This window comes from Physeter macrocephalus, chromosome 8 (assembly GCF_002837175.3).
Source record: "Physeter macrocephalus isolate SW-GA chromosome 8, ASM283717v5, whole genome shotgun sequence".
Taxonomy (NCBI): domain Eukaryota; kingdom Metazoa; phylum Chordata; class Mammalia; order Artiodactyla; family Physeteridae; genus Physeter; species Physeter macrocephalus.
This window is the reverse complement of record NC_041221.1, coordinates 51,703,578-51,718,683: the sequence shown is the minus strand read 5'-3', so window position 1 is coordinate 51,718,683 and position 15,106 is coordinate 51,703,578. Positions and strand designations below refer to the sequence as shown.

The following is a 15,106-nucleotide window of genomic DNA, read 5'->3' as shown; positions in this document are numbered from 1 at the left end:
TGACCTATGAGCTTTTAGGACCCCCTTTGAAAAGTTGAGTGAAATCACTAGGGAAGAGGTTAAAATTCAACTTTGTTTTATATCCCTCTTTAAATAATGTAAAGTGCAAGCGTGCTCCTGACAATTTAAGATTTTGAGTGATAACTTACCAAACAAAATACTTCCTGAGTTTTCCCACAAGAATTTTTTAAAAGTTCAAAATGCTCTCTTCAACAATGTGGTTATTATTAATACTCTTCCTTTTAAATCATGGACTTTTAAGGCAGTTGTCCTTTGAATTACAAAATCCCAAATCCCAGGGAAGTCATTATAACTATTATGTTAACGGGGCATTAATATTTTACTACCCACATTTGGCAGCTGTTTTTTTCTGGAAAATTTCTCCTTGCTGGATCAATATTTCAAAATTTAAGATTTAATAAAATTAAGACAATTTATTTGTTTAATGATCAAGGCAGTGTTAGGCTGCCTTAGCTATCTATTACTGCATAACAAGTTAACTCAAAATTTAGCAGTTTAAAACAACAAGCATTTATTATCTTATAGTCTAGGGGCAGGGACCTAGAAGAGGCTTCGCTGGGTGATTCTGGCTCAGGGTCTTTCACAAGGCTGCACTCAAGCTGTTGGCGGGGAGGGGACTGCAGTCATTCTGAGGCTGGACTGGTGCTGAAGGCTCCACCTCCAAGGTCACTCTTATGGTGGCTGCTGTCAAGAGGATTGGGTTTCACATTGGCTATTGGGTTGGGGGCCTGAGCTCTTCATTCCACACTGGCCATGGGACTCCCTCACTTTCTTTCCATGTGGGCCTCTCCATACTGCAGCTCAAAACATGGCTGTTGGTTTCCCCCAGCGTGAACGGTCCAAAAGACAGAGCAACCAAGACAGGAGCCACAGTGCCTTTGAATGATTTAGTCTCTGAAGTTGCACATCTTCACTTCTACATTATTCTGTTCATTAGAAATGAGTCACTAAGTCCAGCCCCCCACTCCGAGGGAGGGAAACCTGGACTCCACCTCTTGGTGGAAAGAGTATCAAAGAATTTGTGGACATTTTTAAAACTACCACATAGGCAGTGGCTAGAAGCATGGGAGTTGGCCACATTTGCAATTAGGAAGAGCTGTGTTTGAATCTTGACCGTGCTACTTACAGCTGTGGGTCCTTGCATAAATTTAACTTCCCTATGTCATAGTTTCACCAAATGCAGAATCAGGTGGCTCATGGGGGTTTTGTGTGGGATTAAATAACATAACATGAAAAAAGGCCTTGGAATAGCCCCTGGTAACAGTAAGCACTTCCTTAATGTTGCCCATACAACAGTTATTGGTGAAGCAATCTGTTGAGTGCCCATCGAGTAAAGAATACACAGTCCTTTGCCCTGTAGGAGCTTACAATCTCACTGTTACGAAAGTAAATCTGAAGTTAGACATAGAAAAGCTAATGTGACATAGAAAAGCTAGTTTTTCCTCTAGAAATCCAAGGGCTTCCTAAAGAGAAGTACTACTTCCTAAAGAGAAGTGGTGAGAAAAGCAGTCTAAACAAAATAAGCAAATATATAACGGTTTAAATATTTTTGTTTGCCTGCTTTTTTAAAGAACAGAGGCTGTTCCTTCAACTTAAATGTTCTCAGAAGTGTTGTGTACACAACAGATGAAAGCATGGCACTCTGCAGGTGGGAAGCATGCAGTGCAGCCAGCTTGGCCCTCTGCTCTGGACACACCAAGGGCCCTGAGGGGGCTTGCTGGAGCACAGTTTGTAAATCTGCATTAACAGATTGTGCCTGTATCACAAACACAAAGGTCAAAGGTCAAATGGTCCTTTGACCATTTGTTTAAAGGTCAAGGTTTAAAACCATGCCAACCTAAGGTAGCCATTTAAGTAAACAGTTTCATACATGTGATCTGAAAGGTAATGCTTTTTCTCCTTTAAAAATGTGCAATGCTTTAAACATTAGAATCTGAAGGGATTACCTTTCAGTCAATCCCTGTTTATTCCTCCTAAGAAAACAAAGACCATTTTTACATGATTGTCCCTTTGTATCTTCTTAGAAGTTAGATCTCATTCTGAGCCAATAATTTGTGTTTTACATAGATTGTGTTATTAGATACTAACTCTAAGCTTCCAACAACTTGTAATCAAAACAAAAATTAACAAAAAACCTTAAAGCCTATTCTTTTCTGAATTTAGAATTAGAGGTTAGAGGAATTTAAGCATTGGTTAGCCTAGATATCCATGTTGTTTATCTTCCCAGAGTCAAAGCTTGAATAATTTATAAAAATTTCTTCTGAATTTTATGCCCCAAGTTCCAAGGCAACCAAGGGTAATTTCAGTTGGACTATTGAAAGTATAAAGATCAGTCAAAGATTTCACTGAATATTCCATATCCTTCGTGTAATATGCAAAAAAAAAAAAGGATAGTAACTATGGAAAGACTGAGAAATGGAGGTTAACTATCCAGACTTAAACACATTATAAAATAATAAAATATTTGAATTATTACACAACATCAATGCCTGCTCTACAGAGGTGCTTTGCTTCCAAGCCTATAATTGGCCCTGGATCAAAACTTTATTATTAGAGCATGGGGTAACTTTCTGATGAGCTTTATGGTCAATGTATGTGTATATCAAGATAACAGGTTTTACAATTGTTAGTTAGGCTCTGAAAATGTTCCAAGGATCCAAGGCTGACAGTTAATCCAGCTTACTAAGAAATATACCATGCATGTTTCATAATACAGTTTTGTCAAAGACTGCATGCCCATGAAAAGGCACCAAGGATAGGGGATGGGCAAGTGGAGAAATAAAAAGTTTATTTAAAAAAATCATATTGTGTTATCCAATGCAAGATGCCTGTCCCTTCCCCAACCATGCCCTCTTACCCCTAATAGGGCACACTGCCTAATTTCTAACTGCCAGCACCTGTATTTCTCTGCCTGAAGGTTCTCTCTTGCATCTCGAGATTGCTCTGCCCTCCTGAATGTTAGTGACCAGGAATTAGTGACTGATGGAAGTTGGTGGGTAAATTATTCAAACTCTTTCAACCTTGAGTGAGAGGGCTCAGGTGTGTGTTTTGCCTGGGCTCCCAAAATCTCTCCAGGAAGACGACAAACTCCAGTTGCCAATGACGGTAACTTGCTTCATAACACACACTTTATTGGCTCCTTTCGCTTCCTTTTTTCACTTTCTCAAATAAACTTTTACCTGAATCCTTGTGTTATGGCTTCCTTCTGGGAGAAATGCAAACCGAGATGCTACTTATAACTATATTTGCTGACCAAGTGAAGTGGCTATTGAATATATCAGCTTAAGATCATTTATGGAGAGATATTATAACTATCCTGGATTATCTTTGGTCCCTCACTCCATACCATGAGGAAATCTCACCAAATTATAAATACACTAGGAATTGGCACATGAAAGTCATGCATTTTTGGACGTGTGGAAGAAAAATAAATTTTTGGAAGAATGCTAACAAAACTTCCATTAACTATTAAAATGCATTCATTCAACCAAAACTTATGAAGAATTTTCTATGGGATATAAAGTGAACAGAAAAGGTCTCTACTATTAGGGAGCTTACATTTTTGTTGGTGGAGATGGACAAAAAATAGAAAAAGAAATTAATCAATAAGATAATATTAGATAGTAGTAAGTGCTGCGAAGAAACTAAAACAGGGTTGTACGATAGCATGACCTAGTTGGGGAAAGGTTACTCTAGCTAGGGGTCAGAGAAGTCCTTTTGAGAAGGTGACATTTGAGCTGGGGCCTGAATTACAAAAGAGGACCAGTCCTACATGGATGCGTATGTGTATAAATGTGTGTGTATATACACACACACACACACACACACACACACACAGTCACACCTCCATCATATCACAGAGTCAGGCCTGAAGAGGATAATGTCCTTTCATAAAGTATTATCTCTCTATCCGCCATAAAATGCAGACCATGCAGTTATTAAAAATAGGAGGCTTACTTGTTAGATATGCATCCTAAAGTATAATATTTACATCTACAAAAGGAAAGGACAAGATGTCTGAGGCTGCTTTAAAATACTCAGGGGCACAGTAGAAAGATGAAAGAAGATTAGCAAAATATTGATGACTCTGGAAGCTGAGTAATGGGTACCTGAGGCTCAAAATACTATTTTCTTTACTTTGTTTATGTAAAGTTTCCCACAGTCAAAAGTTGTTTTTTTTTAATAAAATGTATATCAAAGATAGAGAATTCCCAAAGTTATAGAAATCTCGCCTCACCAAATTTTCATCAACAAATTAGGAGTTCAAGCAGGAACAGGGTCCAGTGGAATCATGAAGGTTTAAAGAAAAACTCTGGACTATGCAATGAGAAAGGAGGTTACAGGATATCCCTACAATGGAATGCTGAGCTGGCAAACTGGATGTGTCTCCCCAGTCCTACTGAGTCCTACAGAAAAATTCAAAATGTCTCCGTCTTGCTTCAAATATTAAAAACTTCTAGATGTTTCCAAGGCCCTGAACAAGATCCACTTTGGAAAGTTGGTCATCAGGTTTGGGTGCCATCACTTTGGAAAGTTGGTCATCAGGTTTGGGTGCCATCATTAATCTAAGGAGAAATATACCAAATTTGCATTACGAGCTTAGATCCTAGTTATCACCCGATCCTATCCACGTCCCTTTGTCCCCAACTCTCCACATACTTCTTGTCAACAATTCAATTTCTCTCTGTGTTTTATTACATACTAACGTCATTAATAAAATATTTATTGAATGTTTATTCTATGACAAGCAGAGTACTGTTTTGCCAATGTCCCTATTGGAAATAAGACGCTACACTGACTGCTGATAGGAAAGAAATCCTTCCTCTTCATTTTGCCGCTCTTTCTTTACTATTTCAGACTTGCTAGGTATAAAAATGGTGTCTTTTCTTCAGTCATCATCATCTTGTCCAGGGATTCTGGTATTTTCTTCTACTCCTTTGGGAAGAAGCCACTGTAGAGGTTTTGTTTTTAGGAATCTATTTCTCCTTCACATATGCTTTTCAAGGCTCTTCTTTACTTTGCTTTACCAAATTCAGGTTTTCTGGGATAACAGTAACATAGCTTGAAGATGTCCAAAGAAGCAGCTGATAGGGTGAAGTAGGATCATATGCCATCATCCTGACCAAGGACAAAGGCTGATTTCCTCACCGATAGCAATAAAAATTGGCAGTTTGACTGAAGACTCATCAGCCGTCATCAAACTTGAGATGAGCTATCTTCTGCATCACGGTAGCACCTTCTATTTTAATCAGCATGGGGAGAGAACTATGTAAGACTCTGTTTTGTAATGGTCTCACTCTACTTTTTTTTTTTATATGGGAACTCAAAGATAAAAGAGATGGATGTGATGCTTACTATGATACAGTACGTTTTTTAAACAAGAAAAAAAAAAGCGCTTTTCTTCGTACCAGTGACTATCATATTTCTAATATACTAAAGGAACAGAGAGGGATGCCTCTTTCAAGGTTTTTAATTATATACTACTTTAAATGTTTCATTTGATAAACAACTGAGGATACAATCAAGGAGTTATTATAGCAAATGTCTAGCATAGCAGGCTGTCCACCATAGATAAATACATCAAAGCACCTGTTCAATTTGCAAGCCCTTTTGGTTCTAGTGCTGACTGAGGGATTTATCAGGGTGCTTTCTACCACCGGCGCCAAATCTCCATGAAGTGAGTGTTTTCCCTAGGATACACTTTCCACTTAGAAGCCCAGCCAGCTGGGGATAGACTTGTTTATGTTTAAACGAATTCACAATATAAGAAGAATAATTCACTGGGATTATAATGATATTCTTCTAAAGAAAACTGACTGAAGTCTAGTCAATAACAAAAGACGCAAGCCTTAATCAGAGCAGTAAACACATCTGGAAGTTTTACGGACTCTGTAGAAGAAATTATCTACTGATTTTGGAATGGAATATTTGAAGGTAAGTTGAGATGCTAATTAAAAACACACAGCCCAACAATTTCTGACAAAAATCACTGCCTTCCTATGAATCATTAGTAAGTGAAATTTGTGCCTGACCTAAGGCTTCATTTACCTATATTAAAAGGTAGTGAGAGGGGGCTTCCCTGGTGGCGCAGTGGTTGGGAGTACGCTTGCCGATGCAGGGGACGCGGGTTCGTGCCCCAGTCCGGGAGGATCCCATGTGCCGCGGAGCGGCTGGGCCCGTGAGCCACGGCCGCTGGGCCTGCGCGTCCGGAGCCTGTGCTCCGCGGCGGGAGAGGCCGCGGCGGTGAGAGGCCCGCGTACCGCAAAAAAAAAAAAAAAAAAAAGAAGTAGTGAGAAACACCCAACAAAGAAGTTGAGACTAAACAATGACCCTCTCTGTCATCCTTCTTTTAAGAGTCTGGTACTCATCATGGAATTTTCTTTAGCTCAAAGCAAAAACAACAACAAAAGAAAAGAAACTACTTCAGAAAGACCTCCTGCATCAGACCATGATGAGCTGTTATTGTTTAGAACGGGAGCTAGAAGCACAGATGTGATTACATTTTTATCTGTTTTACTTCATTGATTAAAAAAAAAATTAATGATAAGGGAAAAGAATCAGCAAACACTATTTCCTGATGCTTATATTCAAAATTGTTGTGTATTGTTAACAAAGTGATATACATTATAGCTTGACTGTCCAAAGCAGCCCACATTAATTCAATTAACACTCTTCCCACAACTGCTATGTTTACAGCATTCAGCAGAGTGGAAAAATATAAAAATGAATAAAATATATTTTCTGCTCTTCAAAAACCCACAGCCTAGCAAGGAAGACAGATATGTAAAAAGACCATGAAACTGAAAATGAATGAAATAGGTGTTCCCGCAGACATTCAAGCAAAGCCCCAAAAGAGCTGAGAGAAGAGAGAAATTCAATAATTTGATGGATTCAAACATAGCCCTGAAAAGAATCCTAAGAGGTCATGTTGTTTACTCTTTTTTTGTTGTTGTTTATTTGTTATTAATGTGTAAGAAATATGAAACCCAAGAAATTCAGTAGTTTGCAACAATTACAAAGCCTGTTAGAGGCAGAGCTTAGAGGGGACCCAGGTTTCCTGACACCCTAGTTTACTATTATTTCACATGATGCCATCCTAACTTGCAGGTTTCTTATATCAAAGTTGAACTTTGGTTTAGAACTTCTATGTCCAAATACTTATCAGTGGGTCTACTATAATTTTTTTTTGGCAGGGGGAGGGTGGATATGAGGTAGGGAGTAGTGAAATTGATTTCTGCACTTTATCATTGATTATTTCCTCCCTTTATATGAGAACAGAATAAAGCAAAGAAGCAAATGTAATATGCAAGGGGGATGGGTGACAACTCTTACTGCAAACACACACACACACACACACACACACACACACACACACACACACGAGGGGGACAGCACAGACAATTTCATCTAAGAGCACAAGACTCTCATTGGCCCCTTGTCCTGACTGAAGGTCAGTGCACACAGTAGGGCCTTCTGATAGGCCCAGATGTCAGTCTATATCACAGGTTGGTTTTCTCTCTTTGCCAAGAAGAGAGGGTCATCTCTTTCACATCCAGACTTGCTGAAATAAACAACACCGTCATCATCGTCAACCATAAACATTTCCTGCAGGAAGACAGAAGATTCTCATCTGTGTCAGATTCTCAGCTGGGAAACTCATAATTTAGTCAAGAAGTCTCAGACGGATACACAAAAGAGAAATCAATCATAACAGATAGGTGTCTAACGCGGAGTACAGGCCATAAATGCTACAGACTTTGTGTGGAAATGCCTCAGCCCCAGGAGGTAGGCATTAGAATTCTCACAGAGGAGAAAAGTGAGTCTCAGAGGAGTTAATTTGCATGTTGGTGGTAAAGCTCAGACTCAAACTGAGCTCTGATGGGTCCCAAAGTGCGCGGCGGTGAGAGGCCCGCGTACCGCAAAAAAAAAAAAAAAAAAAAAAAGTAGTGAGAAACACCCAACAAAGAAGTTGAGACTAAACAATGACCCTCTCTGTCATCCTTCTTTTAAGAGTCTGGTACTCATCATGGAATTTTCTTTAGCTCAAAGCAAAAACAACAACAAAAGAAAAGAAACTACTTCAGAAAGACCTCCTGCATCAGACCATGATGAGCTGTTATTGTTTAGAACGGGAGCTAGAAGCACAGATGTGATTACATTTTTATCTGTTTTACTTCATTGATTAAAAAAAAAATTAATGATAAGGGAAAAGAATCAGCAAACACTATTTCCTGATGCTTATATTCAAAATTGTTGTGTATTGTTAACAAAGTGATATACATTATAGCTTGACTGTCCAAAGCAGCCCACATTAATTCAATTAACACTCTTCCCACAACTGCTATGTTTACAGCATTCAGCAGAGTGGAAAAATATAAAAATGAATAAAATATATTTTCTGCTCTTCAAAAACCCACAGCCTAGCAAGGAAGACAGATATGTAAAAAGACCATGAAACTGAAAATGAATGAAATAGGTGTTCCCGCAGACATTCAAGCAAAGCCCCAAAAGAGCTGAGAGAAGAGAGAAATTCAATAATTTGATGGATTCAAACATAGCCCTGAAAAGAATCCTAAGAGGTCATGTTGTTTACTCTTTTTTTGTTGTTGTTTATTTGTTATTAATGTGTAAGAAATATGAAACCCAAGAAATTCAGTAGTTTGCAACAATTACAAAGCCTGTTAGAGGCAGAGCTTAGAGGGGACCCAGGTTTCCTGACACCCTAGTTTACTATTATTTCACATGATGCCATCCTAACTTGCAGGTTTCTTATATCAAAGTTGAACTTTGGTTTAGAACTTCTATGTCCAAATACTTATCAGTGGGTCTACTATAATTTTTTTTTGGCAGGGGGAGGGTGGATATGAGGTAGGGAGTAGTGAAATTGATTTCTGCACTTTATCATTGATTATTTCCTCCCTTTATATGAGAACAGAATAAAGCAAAGAAGCAAATGTAATATGCAAGGGGGATGGGTGACAACTCTTACTGCAAACACACACACACACACACACACACACACACGAGGGGGACAGCACAGACAATTTCATCTAAGAGCACAAGACTCTCATTGGCCCCTTGTCCTGACTGAAGGTCAGTGCACACAGTAGGGCCTTCTGATAGGCCCAGATGTCAGTCTATATCACAGGTTGGTTTTCTCTCTTTGCCAAGAAGAGAGGGTCATCTCTTTCACATCCAGACTTGCTGAAATAAACAACACCGTCATCATCGTCAACCATAAACATTTCCTGCAGGAAGACAGAAGATTCTCATCTGTGTCAGATTCTCAGCTGGGAAACTCATAATTTAGTCAAGAAGTCTCAGACGGATACACAAAAGAGAAATCAATCATAACAGATAGGTGTCTAACGCGGAGTACAGGCCATAAATGCTACAGACTTTGTGTGGAAATGCCTCAGCCCCAGGAGGTAGGCATTAGAATTCTCACAGAGGAGAAAAGTGAGTCTCAGAGGAGTTAATTTGCATGTTGGTGGTAAAGCTCAGACTCAAACTGAGCTCTGATGGGTCCCAAAGTGGTTGCCTTTGAACCACACCCTCTCCCCTGTGTGCCCCGTATATACGAGCTTTGCTTCCTTACACCGAGGACTTGGGTAAGTGAGAAGCATCAGGGAACTCCCTGAGGGCTGATGGCCAGATATACCTGCTCTAGACTTCCCTGCGGCATTGGCAAGCATTTACCTCCAGAGGAAGATGAGGTTGTTGACTCAGTTCATGTCCTGTATGTACACCTTAAATCCCAGTTGCCTGAAGAAGCATTTCTGTCTGATGTACTTTCACCTCATTTAGGGCCAGATGGCATAGTGTCTAGGACTTGGATAGAACAAGCCTTCAATAAATGCTGATTGCTAGTACTGACTCATGCTCGTGGAAGCAGACACAATGAGGTCCATGAAAAGAATACCCCGCAATGTAGTCTCTACCTGTCTGTAACATGCAATTGCAATTTGCTTGTCTTCAGAACATTCTACTTCTGCTGTTCTGGGGCTTGGTATTCCTTGATAGTAAGAAATTAGGTAGCTGTCTTCACTGCATGTAGAATTCTATTTACCTGCACAGTATTATACTTTCCACAGATTTATTGGGAGTTCAGGCATGAAAAAATGTTTTGAAACTATTATCATAATGTTTTGACTGTGGATGATTAATAATCTGAAAAGAATGAGTTGTTTACAGGTTTGAAATTAGTGAACAGTGTAATGAGATGGCTGAAACAGCTCATGAATATTAAGCTGACTTAACAGATATAGAAAGTCCAGGACTAAGGGTTTCACATCTATGTTTTCAATGACGTACATTAGGAGGGATGGAGAGAATGTGGACTCGAGGGCCTACTGGTCAGGGCAGAAAAGGGTGGCACCCCACAGTGGGTGAGGAACAGCTCCAAGAACAGGCAAAAAAGAGTTCAGGAAGGAGTATACTGTTTGTTTTCCAATACAGCACTTCAAGGGAAGAGAGATTAGATTCATTGTGTGTGGTTCCAGCCACTTAATACTAGGCCGGCGAGCAGAAGAAAACGTTGACTCAGTACAGGCAGAACTTTCTAAACATAAATCTCTCCTAGAATGGACTGGCTAGTGAGGAAGCAAGATTTCCATCTGATTACTCCAAGGAGAGGTAAGCTGGCCCACTAACATGGAGGGCTACTGAAGTGGAAGTTCTTGCCCCAGTAGGGAGTTACCTGTAAAGTCGGTGATCATACTAATCAACCCTGTTATTGAGTGTATTGTTTACATTATATTGTCCCGGTTGAAAAAAATCACTTGCCAAAAAGACATCCTGTGTTGCCTTGTTTACCCAATTAGCAAAGGTCTGACCTTCAGCCTTACCACACTTCAGTTCTTATCAATTCAAGATTCAGAAAGAGATTACATGATTTGAATACTCATATTATTTGTCATTACCACAGATATTATAGGGTTTTTTTTCTTAAGAAGAAAAAGTGACGGTTTGTATGGACGCATGTGAACACACTAAAAAATAGAAGTTATTTTCATTATTGACATACTTTTAAAAAATGTCTTCCCTGAAAGTAAACCAAATCTCCAGAATTGTGCAATTTACCAGTGGAATGACCAGAGAAGCTTAAGATTAGCTGATTTAAAAAATATAACCCATGCCTTTTTTTCTGAGCTAAACAATTTGCTGTGCCACATTCTCAGTGTATCACTCAGATTTATCTTTACATTAACAAAGCGTACCAGCAGATAGCCAAAAAGTCTTGCCAAGCTGGACCAACTTCAAGATTTGTTTCCATGCTGGGGTGCTTCACGCGCTTAGCAGAAGCAGAGTGCAGCTAGGGCTCATTTATTACATTTTGCTATAAACATTTTGTCTTGAGCTAACAAGATACTCAACACAATTCCATAGGTTACTAAGCACCGTAAACATCTGTTAACACAGGCACCAGAGATAGCACAGAAAAGGCATCTAGAATCCATTGTTAAGAGGTTTATGATGAGAAGTCTGCTGTTTAAAAACTAACAATCTAAAACACAGCCCCAAACTCTGCCTAGAACAAATATTTGCAAGGCAAAGTTATGCTCGGTTTGGAAAAAAATGCACTCGTGTCGTCGGTTTGTCAATGCATTTATAGATTTTCATTTCACACCTCTGCCCATTAAGTGTTGGTTTTCCATGCCATTCAGGAGACCCAAGCTATAATTTCACTGTGATATATTTACTCCAAAAGAAAAGCTGAATGTTGACTCACCAACTTTCCTTAGACTCATGTGAAGCAAAAAGTTTACGAGGGTGGAAGAAGATGAGAGATGGGACATACTTAAGCTACGAATGAAGTTTCCCAGTGGTCTCTGGGCTTAAAACACATCCTTCCAGCTCCATCTAAAGTCCATCTGAAGGGAAACCACAAATGGCCAGACCCCTTGAAATCTAATCTGGGAACGCTGAGCTTTGTTTTTCTCAAAAGGAAAAAGAATCCTCAATCACAGAAGAGATGGAACCAACAACTCTGTCTACTAAATCATTTTATTTCGTTCCTATCCAGCATTTTAATTTCTGGAAATGTTTCAACACCATAGACCTCCAAGGTCTGTACCCTGGCACCCCAGAGAGAAGGACTTCCAAGATGACACCACCTGCTCAGGTGAGGAAAGATGAGTGCCTTCCCAGGCACACACACCAGGGAGTCTAATCACCCCAGAGGCTGTGCACAACAGTACCCTGGGAATTTCAGATCCACGGATCCAACCTGGGTCCGCGTCTCCGGGCTTCTGGACCCACACATTCACACGTCTCCTAGACCCTCCGTCCTCCTATGCAGGTCTCCTGAGAGCTCCAGAAACCTCCACCTCCAGGGTTTCGAAGGCAAAGGGATTAGTATTTTAAAGTCCGTGGTACTTAAATCCTGTACAGAAACTCCTGCGACTTCCCAAGGCTCTGGCCTCCCGTTACCTTTCCCTGTCCCTTCCAAGGTCTCCTGGCGGCACAAACAGGCGGGCGGCACCTCTCTGGCCTCCTCCCCTCAACCCCCCTGCACACCCTACTGGCTCAGGCTCCGACACGCCCCCCCAGGCGCACACACGCGCGCACACAGACCGCGCGCACGTACACCCATTCAGCCCACTGACCCTGCACCGGGCCACCCACTCCCACAGCATGGCCCCAGCAGGCGTACCCCCCGCTCCGGCTCATATATAAAGCACTCACCCCAAAACAGACTTCCCTGTGCACCCGCAAGTGGGTGACCCTGCCCAGCACCCTCTGCGCGCCGCCAGAGTCTTCTCCCCAGACCCGTCGCTACCCCACTCACCCGTGCGGCTCTCTTGCCTCGGGCAGTTCTGTCAAAACTTTAAGCCTGGTTGATTTCATAACCACGAGTGTGTTCAGGGCTGGAGGAGTTCGGCTCGCCACGATCTCCACCCACCCCAGCTCATGGGGACTGGTGGCCGTGACTCTAACTGACCCCAGCTCCGCCGGTGCCAATGCGCGGCTGCAGTCCGCAGAAACGCGCAAGGGTGGTGCGCTTTGGGAAGGAGCGCGCGGTGTAGAGGCGCACAGCCGAACAACCTCCCCTCTCCTCCCGCGGCGCAGCCGGGGACCTCTCCCCGCTTAGCAGCGAAGCCCCAGCAGTTCCTGCCCCAGCCCGGCTGGCTGATGATGTCAAACAGAAACAGTCGCAAAACTTCTCAAGAGTTTAACAAAACTGGCTTCGGAGGAAGCCCCTCCAGGCACCGCAAACGCGGGTGGGAGCAGGCGCCAGCGTGGGATGGTTCGCCTGTCACCCCCAACTCCCTGACGCCCCCACCAACTTACACATACACACACGCACACTTCCAGAGCGTGGATCGGGTTACAACTACCCACCAGCAGAAAACAACTTCTTGGTGAAGAGGAGGGGAGCAGTGCCAACCCCCAAGTCACCAGGACAAAAATTACCCGTGTAAATACATAAGACAGATCCCCACTTTCATAAACAACTGGCGTCCCAGGCTCCACTCCCAGGCCCCCCGACACAACATGGGAAAAATAAGAGCCCGATTTCGGAGCTCCCTTCCAGTACCTCCGAGCCTCGCCTCCGGAGAGAGAGCGCGGTTCGCGGCCGCGCTGGGGCCGAGGGCGCGGGGCCCTCCGGCCTGCGCGGCTCCAGCCCGGGGTCCTCGCCGCTGCCTCGGCTCAGCAGCAGCAGCCGCCGCCGCCGCCGCCGCTGCAGCAGCCGCCGCTGCCGCCGCCGCCGCTCCCTAGACCGCCTCCTCTTCCCATGGCTGCGCCCTGCTTGGCAGCTCCCGGGCTGTCAGGCTTGGGGAGGGGGGAGGGGAGGGGTGAAACGGGAAGGGAGGATGGGAGGGGAGGGGAGGGGTGAGAACCGGCGGGCGCCGTTCACTAGGGGTCACGCCGCGCCCGGCCCGCCGCCCTCGGGACCCGGGCTGCCGCAGCAGGGGAAGCGGGAGCTCAGGGCGGCTGGTTCGAGACCCGCTGGGGAGGCGCCGAGCGCTGTTCGGGCCGAGCACTCCGCGGAACTGGGATGAAGCGTTCCCCGGCGAGGAGTTGGAGTTGGTGCGTGTCACTCTCATCTGGGCTGCGCGGCTCCTCCTAGAGGAAAATATTGGTAGTTGCAGGACACTTCCTTCCTCTCCGCCCACCCCTGTTCCCAAAAAGAAGGCAGGACCTAAAAGAACCTAAATGCAGTCAACAAATTCAAGGGAACGCTTACAGAAAGGTTAGCTTTCTGCTGGAATGGGGGCGGGGGGGAGAGAGCGGGGGGTGGGGGAACGGACAAGACAGCTTGAAAAGCGTAATTGGCAAACCAAACATTGCCTCTTTACACCTGCAACCAATTTCCAAACTCCTGCTCCCTGGGGCATAGTGAAAAAATAGTTAAAGGACCTTACTTCAGAGGTTAGAAAAAGGAGGCAAGAGAGATGAAGTAATTTACCAAGGACACGAGGCATGTTAGAATAGGGGTATGTCCAGAAACTGGAGCACAGGGAAGCAGGGTGTCCAGACACAGACCTCGGCCTGAGAACTGTACTTGTGTGTGACCTAGGGAACATGGTTTTTAAACGTCTTGCGCTGGACATCTGTCAAATACGGGCCTGCCCACCTCATTCCACTGCAGGGAAAAGAAAGAGAAGAAGCTGTCAAAGTGCTTCAGAAAGTCGGTATCGTTCTGCATAAGCCTGTCATTTTGTTAAAGCATCAAACTCCCAGTCACCACATGCTTTTCTAAGTAGAAAGTTCAAAAGTCCAGTTCCAGGTTGTCTGAGATCTGACGGAGCAGCCCATCATGCTATCTTTTCACTATTTACTTTATTACTGACAGCCAGTTGTAACGTCATTTATTTAACAGATTCGGCTTACTAAATGACCTTTTTTTACAGGGTTCCCAGACACAAAGCCAAATTTATACCCAGAGAGAAATGTTTAAGCAACAACTTAAAGAAACCAAGCTTCTTAGCACTAGAATAAAAAATCCCCAGGGCATGTAAAATAGTACAGGGAGGCCAAGACTTGGGAAGCAGCATATTACCAAAGACTTCGGGCAGCACATGTCACATAAGATACCCTTCTTTTTAAAGGAGTCAAAGAAGTGGAAAATTCTGTTCCC

At 42.9% G+C, this 15,106-nt stretch overlaps 2 protein-coding genes across 5 annotated transcripts in view; both read right to left on the bottom strand.

The window, feature by feature from the left end:
• Window positions 1–13,682, bottom strand: part of GHR (growth hormone receptor) — a 292,065-nt gene extending 278,383 nt beyond the window's left edge. For 3 of the 4 annotated variants that reach the window (XM_028492885.2, XM_028492886.2, XM_055086536.1), the window contains exon 1: window positions 13,562–13,634. The gene's annotated coding sequence lies outside the window, so the exon portion shown is untranslated. Of the gene's footprint in view, window positions 1–13,561 lie in introns of all 4 variants that reach the window. The other variant, XM_007117758.4, reaches the window with a different exon arrangement.
• On the bottom strand, window positions 13,658–14,613 carry LOC114486708 (uncharacterized). Its single transcript, XM_028492888.1, has 2 exons — window positions 14,512–14,613; window positions 13,658–14,091 (listed from the first exon to the last, which is right to left on the bottom strand). The coding sequence occupies exons 1-2, from the start codon at window positions 14,577–14,579 to the stop codon at window positions 13,740–13,742; spliced, it is 420 nt and encodes a 139-aa protein (XP_028348689.1). The 5' UTR covers window positions 14,580–14,613; the 3' UTR covers window positions 13,658–13,739.
• Window positions 14,614–15,106: the final 493 nt, after the last annotated feature.